Consider the following 19627-nt stretch of genomic DNA (forward strand, 5'->3'; position numbering starts at 1 on the left):
CCCCCGGTTGCCCCTCCCCCCAATCAAAACTAAAACTCTGTCCCCATTAAACAACTCCTCCCCATTCTCCCTCCCCCAGTCCCTGGCACCCACATTCTACTTCCTGTCTCTATAAATGTGACTAGTTTAGACACCCCATATAAGTGGAATCATACAGTAGTTGTATTTTTGCCCTAGCTGGTTTGGCTCAGAGGATAGAGTGTGGACCCACAGGTGGAAGGGTACTGAGTTTGATTCCAGTCAAGGGCATGTACCTCACTTGCAGGCTCAATCCCTGGCCCTGGCCAGGGTGTGTGCGGGAGGCAACCAATCGATGTCTCTCTCTTACATCGATGTTTCTCTGTTTCTCTCCCTCCCTCCTTTCCACTTCCTTTAAAAATCAATGGAAAAATATCCTAAGGTGAGGATTAACAAGAACAAAAAAGACACTTAATTGCAAGTGACAAAAATCTACTTGGAAGTAGCCTAGAAAAAGTGTGGTGGGGGAGGGTAATACATGGGTCCACAGAATTAATGGGATCTTTCAGTGCCCATTAACTGGCACAGGCACTGTTGACATATTGAGCTGGATAATTCTTTGGGGGGGGGGCGCATGCTGTGTTTCAGAGGGTGGTTAGCAGCATCCCTCACCCCTACCCACTACATGTCTCCCTTGCCACTTGTGACAACCAAAATGTCTCCAGACATTGCCAGATGCTCCCTGGGAGGCTATGTCACACCAGGTTGGAAACCACAGATAGTGAACCAGTGAATTATGGGAAATGCATGGATGCCAGTGGGCTTCAGGGACCAGCAGCACAGACTGACGTTCTGTCTGATTCTTTTCCTGACACGTGTGTTTCTACTGTGTCTGTCTCACCCTTTGAGTCTGGACTAGCTTCCTCTGTTGGGCAGAGAACACGGCTTCAAGAGTCGAGTTCTGCAGCTCGCAAGTTCTATCGTTGGAGAGGGGACGGACCCTCTTTCCCAGGCCCCATTCAAAAAGCTGGGGAGGGACCGTGAATGGTCCTGGTCAATTCAGACCCTGGCTCAACCGTGGGGATGTGCTCACTGGAGGGCGAGGCAAGAAAACCCCCACTCCATCCAGGGGGAACGAGCAGTTCCAAAGAGAAAGAAGGGTGCTATTCTCTGATGCTGTGATCTGAATGTCCGTGTCTCCCCACATCCATGTGTTGAAATGCTAGTGCCCCAATGTGATGGCATTTGGAGGTGTGGCCTCTGGGAAGTGCTCAAGTTATGAGGGTGGAGCCCTCGTGAATGGGATTAGTGCCCTTAGAGAAGAGACCCCAGAGAGTTCCCTGTCCAATTGTGCCATGTGAGGACAAACAAAGTCTGCCTCCCAGAAGAATGCCCTCACTCTATCATGCTGGCACCCTGACCTCTAACTTCCAACCTCCAGCACTGTGATTGCACAATGTCTGATGTTTGTAAGTTGCCCAGCCTGTGGTATTTGGTTATGGTAGCCTGATGGACTGGAGCATCTAACGAGGGGGACATGTGCTCAGCAAAGGGTTTGCCACAGAGTCACAGACCCCTGGCCATAGGAGGAAACTCAGGGCACTAATGCTGGTGTGGAGACCACTGACAACAGGGAGAACTGTCCCCTCTACCCCATGCTGGGGCCATGGAGCCCAAGGTGAGGCAGCAAGTCCTGGTCGTCGGGACACCTTTCCTGCTCTGTGGTCCATTTACCCTGTTCTGTTTTCTAGGTCAATAGGAAAGATAGTCAATGTTCCTTCCAGGGATAGATATTTGGGGGGAAAACATTCAAACAACCTGAACCACTTGGAGAGAAACGAGCACCCATCACCTGGGTAAATGGCCCCATGGTTGGGAATGGTGTGAAGGGAGCTTTGTTTTGCAAATAATTATAATAACCATTTGGGTTTTAGTTGGGGCCCATTAACGAATAACCCATTTTCCCAGATTACTGACCTGTCTCTGTCTCAGTCTCCTCATCTGTTAAATGGGGTTGATAGTAGCACCAAAATGATGGACTCATGGCAAGAATCTGATGAGTCATTTTACCTAAATGCTTTCCATAGCAAATGCCATATGAGTATTTGCTGTTATTATCATCATGAACATCCAAAACTTCTCCCTCTGAATTCTGAAACAGTCTTATCAAGGCATACATTCCTAATGGGAGACCTTCCAGAAAACAGTAGGCCAGAGAACGTGTGTCTCCCTCATTATAATGGTAAATGTTCTCATCATTACTATTAATTAGGAAGATCGGTGGGAAATTATATGATGTTGAAGGTCTTCCAGGTTCTACAAAGGCCAGGGGTGTGTGTCTGTCTCTTTAACTCAGTTCAATCGTATGTGACAAGCTTTTAAGCACAGATGAGATGGTCTTTTCCAAAAGGGATAAAACAGAGAGAGAATCCCAGCCAGTGAGCGTCAACTTATGAACCAGGGAGGTCATGGTTGGATTCCTGGTCAGGGCACATGCCCGGGTTGTGGGCTCGATCCTCAGTGGGATCATGCAGGAGGCGGCCTATCCATGATTCTCTCTCATCATTGATGTTTCTCTCTCTCTCTCTCTCGCTTCCTCTCTGAAATTAAAGCAGCAAAATGGGAAGAAGAAAGACATAATAAGTTGGCTCTCCTCTCCACAGAAGGAGGAACTTTTAAATACTTTTGGTTATTCCACAACTGCTGATTAATCATTTTTTCCATTCCTCTACTTATTCTGGCATATGAGGAACCTTGTGAGTTTCTTTTTTTTTTTTCTTTTTTTTAAAATATATTTTATTGATTTTTCACAGAGAGGAAGGGAGAGAGATAGAGAGCTAGAAACATCGATGAGAGAGAAACATCGATTAGCTGCCTCCTGCACACCTCCTACTGGGGATGTGCCCGCAACCCAGGTACATGCCCTTGACCGGAATCGAACCTGGGACCTTTCAGTCCGCAGGCTGACGCTCTATCCACTGAGCCAAACGCCTGGCCTCACCTTGTGAGTTTCTTACTCGATGCTCATAATTATTGCTGCTTCTGACATGCAGATGCCGATATACTAATAAAAGGTGACCTGGAATGGCCGAGGCAACTGTTGTCAAGCTCAACCTACACCGTCCAGCTGCTGCAAGTCCTGAAACGTGTCAGCAGGGGTCACACTGAGGAAAAGAGGAGGATGTCGGTGGGGGTGTGCATGGAGGGCAGATGACGGGCAGGTGCAGGGGTACATGACCGAAACAGGCCAAGGGTTCCCCTTTGGGTTTCCCCAGAGCCTTTCATAAGCCCTGAGTTTTCGCAGCTGTTGTGGGGCCAGAAGCCTGACTTGCTTCCGCACCAGCATGTTGGACTCGTGGAGATGTGAGGGTCACCTGATCGGCCCAGGCGGGAGGCTAAGCAAGGTGGGTGGCAGTAATCCCAATGGAAGAGAAGGAAAGAGAGGAAACTGACCTTAACCTCATGCCTCATTTTCCGTAGACCATTGGTTCTCAACCCAGTGACATATGCAATGTCTGGCGACATTTTTGGAGGTCACACTGGGCAGGGGGAGGCTCCTGGCATCTAGGAGGCAGAGACCAGAGATGCTGATGCTCAGGACCCCCTCCCCATAAAGAATCATCCAGCCCCACATGTTGTCAGTGCAGAAGTTGAGAAATCCTTCTGTAGACCCATCGTCTAGTTTGCAGCGAGACACCCGTGTTCTTGGCAGGGACTTTGGAGATGACAACATACTCTCCTCCGGTCCCTGGAGCCTCTAATTACTTAAAATGTGTGCCCCAAACCAGCGGCTGTTCAGGAAATATGTGTCACCTTGCTTGGCACCATCTGCTTCAAGGTCCCTCGTGTGTTTCTCTCCCTTCATTCCGAAGTTCGATCTGCCTTCCCAGCTATTCATTCCTTCTGAACTTGCTCAAGTTCAATGCCACCTCTGGCTCTGCAGAAAGCGGAGCGCAGCGGGCGGGGAGGGCTGAGTGCGCAGGAGGAGTTGTGATGACTAGCACCCCGCTTCCTGGCGGTGGTTCTGAGAAGGAAGCTACGCCTGGTGAGATAGAGAAGCGAAGGCCCTGAGGCGGGAGCGTGGGGAACAGAGGAAATGTGTGGTGGGATGGTTGTGAGGAAACTGTGAGCTCCCTGTGGCCACTCCTTTCGAAGCACGAACTGAAGGAGGGGCGCTCCCGGGGTCTCAGGCCCGTTTTCTTCTATTTTGTCAACTCCAAGGCACCCAAGGCATGGACACCACAACTGTGGATGATGAAGCAACGAAGAGTGCCACAAGCACAGAGCTAGCGACGCTGGAATGTGGCTCCAGCCACACTCCGCTACTCACAGGTGTGACCTGGGGCAGCTCAAGTAACCTCTTCCAGCTTCAGCTTGCTTATCGATAACAAACAAAACCCACCCTTCCTCTATTCTAACCGCTCCCTGCAGCAGGATTACAAAACAGCAAGGTGGCTGTGGGGAAGATGAAATGTTGGGCATGTGAGTAGGCACTCAAAACACGCTCGGTTGGGTTCTTACTATTTTGTCCTCAGAAGCACTATAGAAAATGGGCGAGATACTCCATTTATCCTGGAACCACAGCTGTATCTGATGTATGAGAATTCTGTCCAGCTGTGCTATCCTTGGTTCTCCAGAGAAATATTACCGATCAGCATGTGTCATACATATATATATTAGAGCCCCGGTGCATGGATTCATGCCCCAGTGGGGTCCCTCAGCCTGGCCTGCGCCCTCTTGCAATCCGGGACCCCTTGGGGGATTTCGGACTGCTGCTCCCACTCATCCTGGTCCCGCTGTGCCTGCTGCTGGAGAGGCTCGCAATGCCGCAGCTGCGCTTGCCAGCCATGAACCTGGCTTCTGGCTGTGTGGCACTCCCCCATATATATATATATGGTTAAAATTTTTATATTTTTACTTATTGATTTGAGAGAGAGAGAGGAAAAGGAGAGAGTGAAACACTGATTTGTGTTTCACTCATGCACTCACTGGTTGATTCTTGTATGTGACCTGACTGGGGATTAAACCCACAACCATGGTATATTGGGATGTGCTTTAACCAACTGAGCTAACTGGCCAGGGCTATGATATATATTATATATACACACAGAGAGATTATCTCAGTTATAATTATTGCAATATATAGCATATATCCTATATACAATATAATATACTATATATCCTATATTTGTTTCCTTTTGGAAATTTGAAAAATACTACCTAACAGAATAGAAATAATAAGATAACAGATAGTCATGCACCACCTCCCAGAATGACACTCGTCCCCATTTAGTCATATTTGCTACAAGTTGCTTTCTTCCCACAAATGAAGTCCCCTTTTCCTCCCCACACCATGCCCGTGATCTCACCCCCCTCCGGTGGAAACGTCCACCCTGACCTTGGTGTTATCGTTTGTGTGCATTTTTTTAATACGCTTACAATACAGGTACACCTGTGATATAGACTTTTAAAAATTACACACCAATGGTATAGTGCGATGGTTGTTCTGCGACTTGGAATTCTGTCTTCTAGATGAAACGGAGTCTCCTAAGAGAGCGGGAGCAGCACTAGGTAAGAGAAGAGACCCTCCTGGGATAGAGTCCTTCAAACACGGGATGAGGCTCCCCGAGAGCGCTCTATTGCTGGGAACGTCCTTGTGGGTGTTTCTCTATATTCTGGTGATGCCAGAAGATTGTGGTTCAATGCAATGTCTTTTGAGGTGGGTGGGGTTGGAGTCCCAGCTGTGGGTACTCGGTAGTTGGGTGCCTTTGGAAACCTTTCAACTCTCTGACCCTCAGCTTGTGCCTCTGTAAAATGGGCATCATTCTTTCTCTCTCCCGGGATACTTGTGAGTAGGAGAGAAGGGTAGTGAGTTTCCAGCATGTCCCAGGAACACCATCAATGGCAGACATGCTTAGGCATCGGAACAGGTCTCGGGAAACCAACGGGGCCTCCCCCCTGCTCTCCCCTCACAGGAACCACGGAAATCATCCTCATTGTCATCGTCCCCCTACTCTTCCTCCTCACAGCCTTCCTCATCTGCAAGTACACCTGCTGTGGTGAGTCAGAACAGTGGCTGAGTCTTCTGGGGGCAGTGGGGGGAACATCACGACAAAGCTAACACCACAGCGTTCATTCCTCCCCTTCTCTTTTTTCATCCCCAGGGGCAGCTCTTAAAAAGATGACCAAAAGGTAGGCCACTCAGAGAACCCCACCAGCCAACTCTTCACTGGTCCTCCCTCGCTCCCTGGGCTACTTACTCTTCTTTGTTACATCAACCTTTTATGTGCCTCAGACCAGCTCCCACGACCACCCCGAATCTCTATGTTCTCTCTTCTTACCATCCTCCTCCACTTCCCACGCAATGTCCTTTCCTTGGATTCTTTCCTCATGGCCTTGCTGTCCCCAACCACTTCCTTCTCCTTGGCCCTCAAGACCTTCCTGAGCATATGAGGACTTAGAGACCCGAGGGTGGGGCGTCTGAGCTGGGAGGAGGTGGGGAGACTTGGGTGACTTTCTTTGCATCTCACCTCCTCCCACACAGGATCTTGATTTCTCCCCCCCAACTTCCTTGATCTCCAATACTTCACTGTTTCTCTCTCTCAGCTCCCATTCTTCTAAGAAAGCTGAAGAAGTGGTGACAGGTAATCAACCCGGGAAAGAAAAATGGTGGTGGTGGTCCATGTGTTCTGTTTGTAAATGTTTATATGAGTATGGGATGCAGGCATGTGGTGTGTGCACACATAGGTGCTGTGTGCATGTCTGCACATGTAACCGGGCACATATTCATGTGAACACATACATGTACACGTTCAGAACGAGTACAATGTGTGCACTGAGTATGCATGTGTATATCTGTGTGGTTTGTATGTTGTTTGTGCACATGTGCATATGAGTAGGTTGGATGTTTGTGTGCATATACATGCGAGTGTGTATTGCATACGTTAGTGTGCGCACACGTGTGCATTATGTGAGCATACATGTGTAGCTGTGTGCGTGTGCGTGTGTGTGTGTGTGTAGACATGACCTCTGGAGCTGGGAGTGAACAAATGGTAGAATCTTCTCCCTTCCAGATGCATCTCCAGCTACGCAGAGCTGCTCTCCTGCCCTGGTGAGTTTCCCGTCAGCCCCTCGCTCAGCCCAGGCTCTCCATCGCCCCCTGTTAGTTTTGTCAATGGCCTGGGCCTTTGCTTTCATCTGCCCCAGCCCTTCCTCTACATTTCAGGAGAACCCAGTCTGAACTCACTATGCGACTCTGGCCGTGGGACCCTCATCCCATGATGCCTTTGTGAGGACACTTCCCACTCCCTCAGTGGGGTGCACTTCCTCAGAGGATTAACGGGGTGGTTTAATGAGCTCACAGTGCGGGGTGAACCTGAAACCGGGGTCCGTGCCCTTGGCTGCAATTGAACTCAGGACCCTTCAGTCTGCGGGCTGATGCTCTACTCACTGAGCCAAACCAGCCAGGGCTAATCCCACCCCTTGATGAAAATATCGTAAGATCCCTCTGTAAAGCACGTGCCACACTGTACTCCACGGAGCAGACCCTGCATCGGTCATCAGTAGCAATATTAAAAGTAACCCTTACTTTTTCCTTTTATAATTCAATTTTTAAAAAACTGTCAAAATGCACATAACAGAAAGTTCACTGCTGTTAACATGTACGATTCAGCGACATTTGCTAAGTTCACAATGTTGGGCCACATCACCATCATCTAGTTCCAGACATTTCCCCCAAAGGAACCCCCACGCCCTCGGAGCAGTCACGCCCCATTCCTTCCCCCCCCCCTCTCCAGCCCCTGGCAGTAACTAACCTGCTCTCTGTCCCTATGGATTTACCCATCCTGAGGGTTTCCTACTAGCACTCATTTTGGTAACTGTTAGTATAAATTATCTATTGCTGCGTAACAAGTCATCCCTAAACATACCAGCGTAAAGCAGCATCGATCCACCTACCTGTGGCGAGGACCTGGCACGGCTGAGCTGGGTCTCCCTCTGGGTCGCAGAGCTGTGAGGAGCGTGCGGCCAGGGCTGAATGGGGGCTTCGCTAGGAGAGGCTGTGCTTCCACACTCACCCAGGTGGTTGTTGCCAGGATTCACTTCCTTGCTGGCTGTTGGCTGGAGACCACGCTGGCCGTGGGGGCCTCTGCGTAGGGCAGCTCCTCACATGGCAGCTGGCTTCATCAGCGTGAGCGAGCCTGGGACGGCCGGGGACAGTAGAGAAGCTGTGGACAGTGGGCATGAGAGAAGGCACAGTCCTTCGTCTGCTCATCTTTGACAATATCCAGTCCTTTGGGCATATTTTTGTTTTTGCTGTGTTCCTGTAATAAATGTAAGACACTAGGTCCCGTTAACTCTCAAGAAGGGAAGGGGACCTGCCTGGGCCGATGGCTTAGTTGGTTGGAGCATCATCTAGTACACCAAAGGGCTCAGGGTTCGATTCCTGGTCAGGGTACATACCTAGGTTGCAGGTTTGATCCCTGGTTGGGGTGCATACGGGAGGCAACTGGATCAATGTTTCTCTCACATTCATGTTTTTCTCTCTCCCTTCCTCTCTCTCTAAAAATCAATAAAGCATCCTGGGGTGAGGATTGAAGAGAAAAAAAAAAGAGGGGAGGGGACCTCACAAAGGTTTGAGTAGGAGGCTCTGGGGAGGGGCCCTGGAAAGCTGTCCTGGGGTGAGGATTGAAGAGAGAAAAAAAAAGAGGGGAGGGGACCTCACAAAGGCTTGAGGAGTAGGAGGCTCTGGGGAGGGGCCCTGGAAAGCTGTCTGCCACACTGTTACCATGACTGCCCAGTCCTCACCATGAAATACCCCTCCCTGGGAGACTCGATCCTCTTCTCACTTCCCTTCAGGATGAAGGATCTCAGGTGTCAAGAGCTGAAGAACCTCAGGGAGTGACGTATGCTGAGCTGAACACCAGAGCCCTGAGCAAGGGCCCCTCCAGCCAGGTGCCACAGTCCCCGGAAACCTGCGTGTACTCGGCCCTCAAGATGTAGCAGGAGGAGACCTGGCACCAGGAAGAACCTCGAACAAGGGGTGGACCATGGGGCAGAGGGCCCTTGGGGGACTAGGCCAATCTCCACTTCAGGCTTGTTTCCTCCTTCTAAGAAAGTAATGTTTATTTTTTTTTAAGTGAGAGATATCACTGACATAGAGTGATATGCTGAAAGGGGACTCAGGACGGGGGTTCTGGTCACTGCCGGGAAGGTCAACCACGTGATGAGAAGGTGGGGACCGGAGCCAGGTGCTATCAGCCGGTCCTCTGGGGAAGAGGGAGGCTGGGGATGGACTCAGTTGATGGGCAACAATCCAATCAACCACGGCTGTGTGATGACATCCCAGCGAAGATGCTGGACACGGAGACTGGAAAGCTTCTGGGTCGGTGACACACCATCATGTGCTTGGAGTGTGGATACACCCTGAGGATATAGCACGTTTCGCTTCTGGAACCTTCCAAGACCACACTCACCCTGTGTGTGTCTCTCTTCACTGAGCTGGTACTGATTTGTATTCTTTATATAATAAAATTGTAACCCTAAGTATAGCACTTCCTTGAATTCTTCCAGTGGCTCTAGGAAATTATTGAATCTGAGCGGAGGTAGTAGTGGGAACCGCCACCATGTCTGGCTGTTGGTCAGAAGTGCAGGTGGCGGGGGAACACCTGAGCCTGCAGCTGGTGTCTGCAGTGCGGGGCAGACTTGTGGGCGCTGCGCCCCCAACCTGCTCGGGCTGTGCCAACTCCAGGTGGCACGTGTTGGAACTGCCCTGCGGCTCAGAAGCGGATCCGTCTCCAGTCCGGCCTTCAGATTAGACCCCAGCCCTGGGTGACACGGTGACTGCAGCCCGAGGATCCTGATAGATTGTGCCTGTTTCCCTGGCCCTCGGGCCGAGGAGAGAATAATGGGTGTGCTGCTTACGCCACTACGTTTGTGGTAATATGGTAACACGGCAACAGAGAACGAATGTGCTCACTCAGACCCTCCGTGCAGCTTTCACAGCACGGTGCCGAGGAGAGAATATGGGTGTGTTGCTTACGCCACTACGTTTGTGGTAATATGGTAACACGGCAACAGAGAACGAATGTGCTCACTCAGACCCTCTGTGCAGCTTCCACGGTGCCGAGACAAGGAAACACTTCACCACCAGGAGGTGAGAATCAGCTTCAGATGACTTCGTGGAACAGGAAGTGAACGGGCTTTTGAGACCGAGCTGGGTTCCACTTCTTGCACCTCTCTCCCACTTCTGTCTTTGAGCAAGGGACCCTGCCTTGCTGGGCCTCAGTATACCTATCTCCAGTCAATGAGCCCAAAGGAATTCTACCAAACACAATGGGCCGGAAGCACACCAAGTCACCTGTACGGTGAAGCTGGAAATCGTTCAAAATGCAGGTAAACTGGGATTTACTCTTCTAAGTGGTGGAGGAACCAATATTTTCTGATCTAGAGACAAAAAGCAGTGAGAAGGTGTGGTAAGCTGACGGAGAGGAAAAGAAAAAATGTCACACCTTCTGGTCATTTCATTTCGGTGGGAGCCACTGTCTGAGAGTGGTGAAGCTGGAAATCGTTCAAAATGAAGGTAAACTGGGATTTACTCTTCTAACCGGTGGAGGCACCAATACTTTCTGATCTAGAGACAAAAAGCAGTGAGAAGGTGCGGTAAGCTGACGGAGAGGAAAAGAAAAGAAGTGCTTGTGATTTCACACCTCCTGGTCATTTCATTTCGGTGGGAGCCACTGTCTGAGAGCCTGTGAGTCACACACATTCATTTCCCAGGAGTCAAAGATGATTTTATTTTTTTAAAATGCTTTTAAAAAATTGATTTCAGAGAGAGGAAAGGAGAGGGATAGTAACATCAATGTTGAGAGTTGTTGATTGGCTGCCTCCTGCACGCCCCCTACTGGGGATCAAGCCTGCAACCTGGGCATGTGCCCTGACCAGGAATGGAACTGTGATCTCCTGGTTCATGGGTCGACACTCAACCATTGAGCCACACCAGCCAGGCTCAAAGATGATTTTATTTATTATTATTATTTTTCTATTGATTTTCAGAGAGAGTGGAAGAGAGAGGGAAAGACAGAAATATGGATGTGAGAGAAACATCGATTGGTTGCCTCCCACATGAGCCCCGACCAGGGCCCGGGCTGGGGAGGAGCCTGCAACCAAGGTGCATGCCCTTGACCAGAACTGAACCTGGGACCCTTCGGTCTGTAGCTGACACTCTATCCACTGAGACAAACAGGCTAGGGCTCAAAGACGATTTTAAGTGCCAAGTGTGGTCTCACAAAATCAGTGCGAACCCCGAAGAATGTGGTGCAGTCCCCACGCGCAGAGGGTCTGGGAGGACTGTGCTGTGAGGCCGGATGTGAGCAGGAACTGGCCCGAGCCATCCTGCTGGTGTAACAACATGCCTGTGACGTGGGCGCCTGTCCATGAAGCCAAGCACGCCGGTGATCAGCACTGCTTCATAGCCGCAGGTCCCAGGAGCTCTGGGGAGGTCTGCGCCAGCTTGTCAGCATTGTTTATTGGCAATCATGAAAGTGATGCTTTGCACTGGGTCCTGGGGACACCCCAGAGGGCTCTACCTGCTGGGGCTGGGCATGTAGCAAGCATATGCCAACGTGCCTGTCAGAGTGAGAAACCCAGCCTAGGATTCACTCTGGGCTCTGGTTCTGAGGAGTTTTTGTGAACAAGGTCATGGTTTCTGCTCGAGAGAAGGCCCATCTGTAAAGTCCTCGGAATGGGGAGAAAATTGGGCCTCATTCCTGCTCTTTGGGGATCCTTTTGCCTGGGATGCTGATCCTCATTTTATTTTTTACTGGGTTTATTGGGGTGACATTGGTAAATAAAATTATAAAGGCTTCAGTATACAATTCTGCAACACATCGTCCATATGTTGTATTGTGTGTTTACCACCCCAGGTCAAGTCTCCGTCCATCATCAATCAACCCCTCCCCTTTCACTGATTTTAAGAGAGAGAGAGGAAGGGAGAGGTAGAGGGAGAAACACTGATGTGAGAGTGAAACATCAATCAGCTGCCTCCTGCGCGCCCCCTAGTGGGGATCAAGCCCAGAACCCGGGCATGTGCCCTGACCGGGATTTGAACCAGCAAACTTTCAGTGCACGGGATGATGCCCAACTGAGCCACACCCCGGCCAGGGCTCTCCCCCGCTTATGCTGTCTATGTCGCTGTTGTGTGTACCCTTTTCCTGCACTACCCGTAGACTCACTGCATTGCCAGGGGTTCTCAGAGTCTTCTGTAGCCACTGAACCTGCCTGCCAGTTGGGGAGGACTATCTGGCCCAAGCCCTCAGTTCTGAGCCTGTGCACAATGTCTAGCAACCTGAACGTTTGCCCAGGACTCCCACTATTTTTGAGCAAAGTACCTTCATCGCCTCCATAGAACTCTGCAGGCTCCAGTCTTAGGCATCTGGGGGGTTGCCTGCTTGGTGCCTGAAGTCGGACGGAGACAGAGGAAGTTCTTCTTGAGGGTCAGTTGGGAGGAACATGTTGCAATCGATGGCACAACACGCTTCCAGAAACTGGCTGTGGAGGAGGGAAGTGAGAAGTCAGAGAAAAGTCATAACTGCCCACACTCCGCCATGAGGGGGGAACTGTGACCACCCCAGCTTTTCGCGCTTCTGTGGACGGCGCTGGTGCAGGACTCCAGGACAGGCTGACGTGACACTATGATCCATAAACTGCTTCCCCTCCTCTGTCTCAGTAAGTCTAGCGGGGCAGGGATCGGGGGTGGAGAGAGAAATGATAACATCAACTGTGGTTTACTGAGTGCATGTGATGTATTAAAATTCTTGCCAAACCCTAGCCCATTTGGCTCAATGGATAGAGCGTTGGCCTGCAGACTGAAGGGTCCCAGGTTAGATTCCAGTCAAGGGCACATGCCCGGGTGGCGGGCTCGATCCCCAGTGGGGGGCGTGCAGGAGACAGCCGATCCATGATTCTCTCTCATCATTGATGTTTCTCTCTCCCTCTCTCTTCCTCTCTGAAATCAATAAACATATATTTTAAAAAAAATCTTGCTAAGGCACACACACTACCTCTAAACCTGTGTTTTCCAAATTGAAATGAGTCTTGCTCCAACTTTATGATTTTTGCTGAATGCCTCATGGTTTTCTTATCGACTCATATGTTGCTTAAATAAAAGTGTTTAAGATAGAAACTTTATATCAATAGCACGAATAAAAACCTGGTATCAAATAGAAGGTAACTATGAAGTCAATACAATGAGAAGGAAACAATGTTACAATACATATTTTTTGTTAATCTCATCCAAGGATATTGTTCCCATTGATTTTTAGAATGGAAAGGAGGGAGGGAGAGAAAGAGACTGAGAGGAACATTGATGTGAGAGAAACACACAGACTGGCTGCCTCCTTCATGTGCCCCACGGCAGGGGCTGGGGAATCAAACCTGCATCCCAGGTACGTGCCCTTGACTGGGAATTGAACCCTCGACCCTTCGGTGTGTAGGCGGAGGTTCCAACCATTGAGAAATACTGGCCAAGGCAACAATATTTCAACTATACCCTGTTGCTTGTCAAGCCTCTGAGCCTGAAACCTGCTATTTCTTTGGTATAAAGGCAGTTAGTCATGAAGGAGAGGCATCGGAGGCCAGCTCTGAACAGACTTTCCTGTTGATAAAATGAAAGGCACTGGTCAGTGGTCAGCCATGTGACATTTGATCAAATCGAGCGTGCTCTCAGCCTCCTCCCTTCCCCTGGAAGCAGCACACGACAGCGACGGCTGAGCTCCACATTTGGGAAACACCGCTGTGACCCGACAACAACACAAAAACCCGCAAGAGGGAACTAGGTCCACTCCCACAGGTGGAGCATCCAGTGGGAGTTTGCAAACTGAATCGGCACGCACACACGGGATGCAGGGAAGTGGAATTTCCACCCAGAAAGAACTGCCTCGCTCCCCAAACCTTTCCTCCCAGTCACGGTGTTACCTTAAAAGAAACACAGGCACAAGGGTCCTTGGTATAGACGCATCCTGGGAGTGTCTGCCAGGACTTGGGGTTGGAAAAGCCTGAGGAGGGAAAGATGAGAAAGGCCATAATGCCCCCGGCTATGGAGCTAGGATGTAACTCAAATGAGTATTTTCAGAAACCAACAGAGCTTGGTAGCCACAAAAATCAGGAGAGGCCCTGGCTGGTTTGGCTCAGTGGATAGGGCATCAGCCTGAGGACTGAAGGGTCGTGGGTTCGATTCCGGTCAAGGGCACATGCCTGGGTTGCGGGCTTGATCCCCAGTAGAGGGCGTGCAGCAGGCGAGGGGGCGTGCAGGAGGCGGCCAATCAATGGTTCTCTCTCATCATTGATTTCTCTCTCTTTCTCCCTCTCCCTTCCTCTCTGAAATCAATTTTTAAAAAAATCAGGAGAGGAGAACTTGCCCTGGCGTGGTCCTTTGCACTTGGCTTTCTCCCGCTGCCACAATTTTCAGATCCCAAGCCCGTGGGCTGCTCCAGAGCATCCCCTACATCAGAGGCTTGTCTGGTGGGGAGGTAGTGACCGAAGCACGTGCCTGGAGACTCAGCCCCTGCACACACACCTGGGGGCCTTGGGAAACATGTCAATATTGAAGCGTTTCCTCATCTTTCAGGGTCAGCTTCACAGTGAGGCTCCAGCATGCGTGACACATACTGAGGCGCATAGCCCATGCTCGAGAAATGGTATTTTTAATGTTTACTTGGTCAGGAGCTGATTTCACTAGCAATTCCTTCCAGAAATCTTCCCCGGATGAAAAATTTCGTTCTTTTTCATGGCTGAGTAATATTCCATTTTGTGTCTATACATTCCATTTATGTATAGACCATGTTTTGTTTATCCATCCATTTGTTGATGGGCACCTGGGTCTTTTCCAACTTTTGGCTCTTCATTAGCTTCCTCCCTTCAATGAGAAGGTTCACTTTTCTCCTCATTTTGTCGTTGAGAGATAGTGAGTCTCTTAATAGACTTCCTGTTGCTCCCTCCAAGCAATGAGGCCTCTGAGCAGGTTCCTGGCTGTTACTTGGGTACGTCCTGAAGAAAGAAGTGAGATCACATGAGATGTTCTGGGGCCTGGGAGTGTTGGATAAACGTCACATGACTGACCACTATCTATCAAGCTCAACAAAGCGGTCAACCTCCTTCGGATTAACAGGGCACAGGAGACCACGGACAGGGTAGCTTAAGGTGCTTGGGCCCTGGGGGTCTTGAGGAGGACAGGAGGAGGTTGCTGGAGAAGGGGCCAGCACTGCAAAAGCTCCAGAATGTTCCATGGGTCAAGAGAGAGCACATCTTGACTTGAGTCATAACCACAATTCCCTCATGAGTTGTTCCATGACGCCCAGAATTTATTTTCCTTCATTGAGAGTCAGATGGGATTGCCACTCTCTCTGGGCAGCTCATTCAGCCTACAGGCTCTGACTTGAGAGAGTCATAGCCACAATTCCCTCCTGAGTTGTTCCATAATGCCCAGAATTTATTTTCCTTCACTGAGAGTCAGATGGGACTGCCACTCTCTCTGGGCAGCTCATTCAGCCTACAGGCTCTCCGAGTCCCCGAGACTTGAGCTCTCTTGCAGGAAGTCTGAGTTCTTGCCATCCACTTTGCTTTCTGTCACGACAGGAAGCTGGTCTTTACCGCTGGTCTCTGACCTGCTATGCAGAGAGCAGAAGTAGCACCTCCCTGCTCGCCCAGCATGATCCCTTAGAAAGGAGAGATCAGTGCCATGGGCTCCATCTCCTCTTTGCAAGGCAGGGCAAAAGGACAAAGGCCCAGGCTCCCAGGGCTTTGACGCTCAGAGACCAGGCTCTCGCGCCAGAGTCGGGGTCATGCTGCCTCCCGAGTGCAGCTTCTAGTGAGTTCCGGTGCTCACAGGTGTCTCTCATCTCTACCTTCTCCCATTCTCTGTGGATTCACTGACGGTAAAAAAGAAATGTCTTTCAATACCTTAAACACTTGTATTATGCTCCTTTTTTTTTAACTGTGGTCAGATATATGTAAATAATATTGATCCTTTTAACTATTTGTGTGTGTATAGTTCAATGGCATTAAATACATTCAGGTATTTTTACAATTGATTTTGAGAGAGAAGAGAGAGAGAGAAACATCAACCTGTTGTTCCACTTACTTATGCATTCATTGGTTGGTTGTTGTCCCGAAACACAAAGTTAGTGGGTTTGATTCCTGGTCAGGGCACATACAAGAATGGACCAAGGGCCTGGTTGGTGTCGCTCAGTGGTTGAGTGTTGACCCATGAACCACGAGGTCAGGATTCGATTCCTGGTCAGGGCATGTGCCCGTATTATAGGCTCAATGCCCAGTGTGGGGGCATGCAGGAGGTGGCCTATCAATGACTCTCTGTCATCATTGATGTTTCTCTCTCCCTCTCCTTTCTTCTCTCTGAAATCAGTAACAATATATTTTTTAAAAAGAATCAACCAATGAATGCATAAATAAGTAGAAGAACAGATAGATGTTTTCCTCTCTACTTTCCTCCCTCTGTCAAAAACCAATCAATAAATAAAATTTTAAATGTATAAATACATTCAGAATGTTGTATAACCATCATCACCCAAAACTCTCATCGTATCAAACATCAACTCTGTACCCATTATCCAAGAACCCATTTTCTCTTTCTTCCCAACCTCTGGTAACCTCTGTTCTACTTTTTGTCTCTATGAATTTGCCTGTCCTAAGTACTTTGTATAAGTGTAATCATACAATATTTGTCTTTTTATGTCTAGCTAATTTCATGTGCATAATGTTTTCAAATATGTTTTTATTAATTTTTATTTTTAAAAATATTTCTTTATTGATTTTAGAGATGAAGGGAGAGGAAGAGAGAGATAGAAACATCAATGATGAGAGAGAATCATTGATCACCTGCCTCCTCACACCCTCCATGGGGGATCAAGCTCGCAACCTGGGTATGTACCCTTGGCTAGAATTGAACCCGGGACCCTTCAGTTCGCAGGCTGATGCTCTATCCACTGAGCCAAACCAGCTAGGGCTGAGAGAGAGAAAGGGAAAAGGAGAGGGCGAAATATCAACTTGAGAGAGAAACATTAATATATATATGTTTCAGGGATATATATATCCTATATAATAAAAGCCCAGTGACTGAACGGCAGAATGACCAGAATGACCAGTTGACCAGTCACTATGACGTGCACTGACCACCAGGGGGCAGATGCTCAATGCAGAGGAGCTGCTGCCTTGGTGGTCAGTGTGCTACCACAGTGGGAGCACCGCTTGGCTGACCGGGATGAGCAGTTGCTCCCATTGCAAAACCCCAGGGCTGACAGGAAGGAACCCGGGCTGCAATTGTCACCTCCTCACTCCCTGCCGCCTCCTCCAGATGCCCGCAGGCCGCACAGGAGCGCTGCAGCCGGGCTCACAGAGCTGACCCCGGACGCTGGGAGGTGGGTTCGTGACTGCTGCGGGACTGAGGCCTACTCTGCCGCCTCTCAGTGTTGTTGTCCCTGGGCCTGGCCCTGATTGGGTCCCCTGGAGAGGTGAGTGCTCCAGCTCCACGGAAGATGCTGGACCAGGGACCAGCCGCTCAGATGGCAGGTCCACAGCCGCTGGGCTGACTGGGATGAGCTGTGCTCCCACAGCGGGCGATCCCTGCAGGCCACACCTCCCCAACACCAGTGCACGAATCCTGTGCACCTGGCCTCTAGTATATATATTTAATCCTCACCCAAGGGTATTTTTCCCATTGGTTTTTAGAGAGTGGAAGGGAGGGAGGGAAGGAAGAAAGAGAAACATTGACTGGCTGCCTCCCACGCATGTCCTGACCAACACTGGGGATTGAACCTTCAACCGAAGAGAAACATTGACTGGTTGCCTCCCACACATGTCCTGACCAACACTGGGGATTGAACCTTCAACCGAGGTATGTGCCCTTGACTGAAAATTGCACCAGCGACCCTTCAGTGCCTGGGCCGAAGCTCTAACCACTGCTCATGCTAAAATTGACCCATGCAATTTTAGCACGAAGGCCTGGCAACTTCCCCCTTTTCTCTACTAAGACACAAAACTGTTTGGCCCCCACAGGGTAAAAAGAGGAAATCTCTTAGAAACACAGGCCTAACCAACACCCGTTGACTTAAATCAATCTTTCTTATAACAATGTTCCTAAACAGGCTTGATATTAATTTTAAAGGTATTTTAGCATCAGGAAAACCTGTGCCAACCACTCTGAGCAGGAAGGCTGTGGCTGGTCAGAGATGTCCATAATCACTTTCATTAGGAAGTTTCTTTCTAAGCCGACTGACTGTGAATATCAGTGTCAATGTTCTAGTCTTAATAAACATTTTTCTGGGTTCAGTTAAAACAGTGGTTCTCCATCGCAGCTCAGTATCTGCATCATCTGGGGGATTTTGAAAGTTTGGTGCCTGAGTCTTATTACCAAGCAATTCTGATGCAATGCTTTTGCTGTCTGGTCTGCCTGCTGTGATTTCCTTTTTTAAAAAAATTGAATTTAATGGGATTGGCGTTGGTTGACAAAACTATATAGGGTTCAGGGATACAATTCTACAACACATCATCTGTATATAGTATTGTGAGTTTACTCCTTCTTTCATCATTCATCCTCCCTCTACCTTGTCCTGCTGCCTCCCACCCCCTTCCCTCTGGTAATCACCACACTATTGCTTGTCTATGAGGTGTGCTTTTTTGTTTTTCCTTAACCCTTTCACCTTTTTTATCCCCCTCCCTTCTGACAGCTGTCAGTCTGTCCTCTGTATCTATGAGCCTGTTTCTATTTTGTTCATTCGTTTCTTTTGGTTATTAGATTCCACATATACGTGAAATCATATGGTATTTGTCTTTCTCTGACTGGCTTATTTCTCTTAGCATAATATTCTCCAGGTCCCTCCTTGCTGTCACAGAAGGTAAGATTCTGTTCTCTTTTATTCACTTTTTAAAATATATTTTTATTTATTTCAGAGAGGAAGGGAGAGGTAGAGATAGAAACATCAATGGTGAATCATTGATTGGCTGCCTCCTGCACACCCCCAATGAGGATCCAGCCTGCAACCTGAGCATGTGTCCTGACCGGGAATCGAACTGTGACCTCTTGGTTCACAGGTTGATGCTCTACCATTGAGCCATGCCGGCATCTTTTCACACCCTTGTAAAAGATCTATAACGTCTTTAAACCTCGGCATCTCATCAGCAGTCCATGTGCATTTGTTGGGCCCTACTATGTGCCAGGAGCTGTGAAACACAGGGGATAATGTGGTGAACAGCACCGAGTCCTTGCCTTACAGCTGCTCACAGTGACGTCTTGTGTCCCCCCTGGTATGAAGTACATAATCTTCCATAAACTCTCTTAAAAATTACAAGCACCCCGGCTTATATATTTAAAATATATTTTTTTAAAAAGATGCAGGCTCACCAGAAGATGACGAGGGCTCAATGCAGGTGCTTCTGTCTCATGGACGATTCCTTTGCAGGGCTGTGTGCTGGCCAAGACCTAAGAAGAGACGGTGAGTGTTTCTAAAGGAAAGCCTCTCTTCTCCTTCACTCCAAATTCCCCTCACCCCTTCTCTTTCTTCAGAAGAGCAGGTGAGTAAACCAAGTCCAGCCTGGACTCGGCTTCCTTCCAGGGTCACTTCCCAGGCCCTCCATCCGTGCCCGGCCCAGCTCGGTGCTT

The 19627-nt window shown here is 49.2% G+C and overlaps 2 protein-coding genes across 4 annotated transcripts in view; both read left to right on the forward strand.

Annotated features, from left to right (window-relative positions):
* The window catches only part of LOC102252064 (T-cell-interacting, activating receptor on myeloid cells protein 1-like), an 18254-nt gene extending 8874 nt beyond the window's left edge, over positions 1-9380 (forward strand). For 2 of the 3 annotated variants that reach the window (XM_014528107.1, XM_005879963.2), the window contains 7 exons: positions 4180-4290; positions 5491-5529; positions 5934-6017; positions 6123-6150; positions 6565-6602; positions 7032-7069; positions 8815-9380. In XM_014528107.1, the coding sequence (XP_014383593.1) occupies positions 4180-4290; positions 5491-5529; positions 5934-6017; positions 6123-6150; positions 6565-6602; positions 7032-7069; positions 8815-8958 (482 nt within the window). In that variant the 3' untranslated portion in view covers positions 8959-9380. The remainder of the gene's footprint in view (positions 1-4179; positions 4291-5490; positions 5530-5933; positions 6018-6122; positions 6151-6564; positions 6603-7031; positions 7070-8814) is intronic. The other variant, XM_014528108.1, reaches the window with a different exon arrangement.
* Positions 9381-12561: 3181 nt separating this feature from the next.
* Positions 12562-19627, forward strand: part of LOC106723655 (T-cell-interacting, activating receptor on myeloid cells protein 1-like) — a 26615-nt gene continuing 19549 nt past the window's right edge. The window contains exons 1-2 of the mRNA XM_014528111.1: positions 12562-12681; positions 19428-19460. Of these exons, the coding sequence (XP_014383597.1) occupies positions 12648-12681; positions 19428-19460 (67 nt within the window). The 5' untranslated portion in view covers positions 12562-12647. The remainder of the gene's footprint in view (positions 12682-19427; positions 19461-19627) is intronic.

Source organism: Myotis brandtii, unplaced genomic scaffold (assembly GCF_000412655.1).
Source record: "Myotis brandtii unplaced genomic scaffold, ASM41265v1 scaffold619, whole genome shotgun sequence".
In the NCBI taxonomy this organism is placed as follows: Eukaryota; Metazoa; Chordata; class Mammalia; order Chiroptera; family Vespertilionidae; genus Myotis; species Myotis brandtii.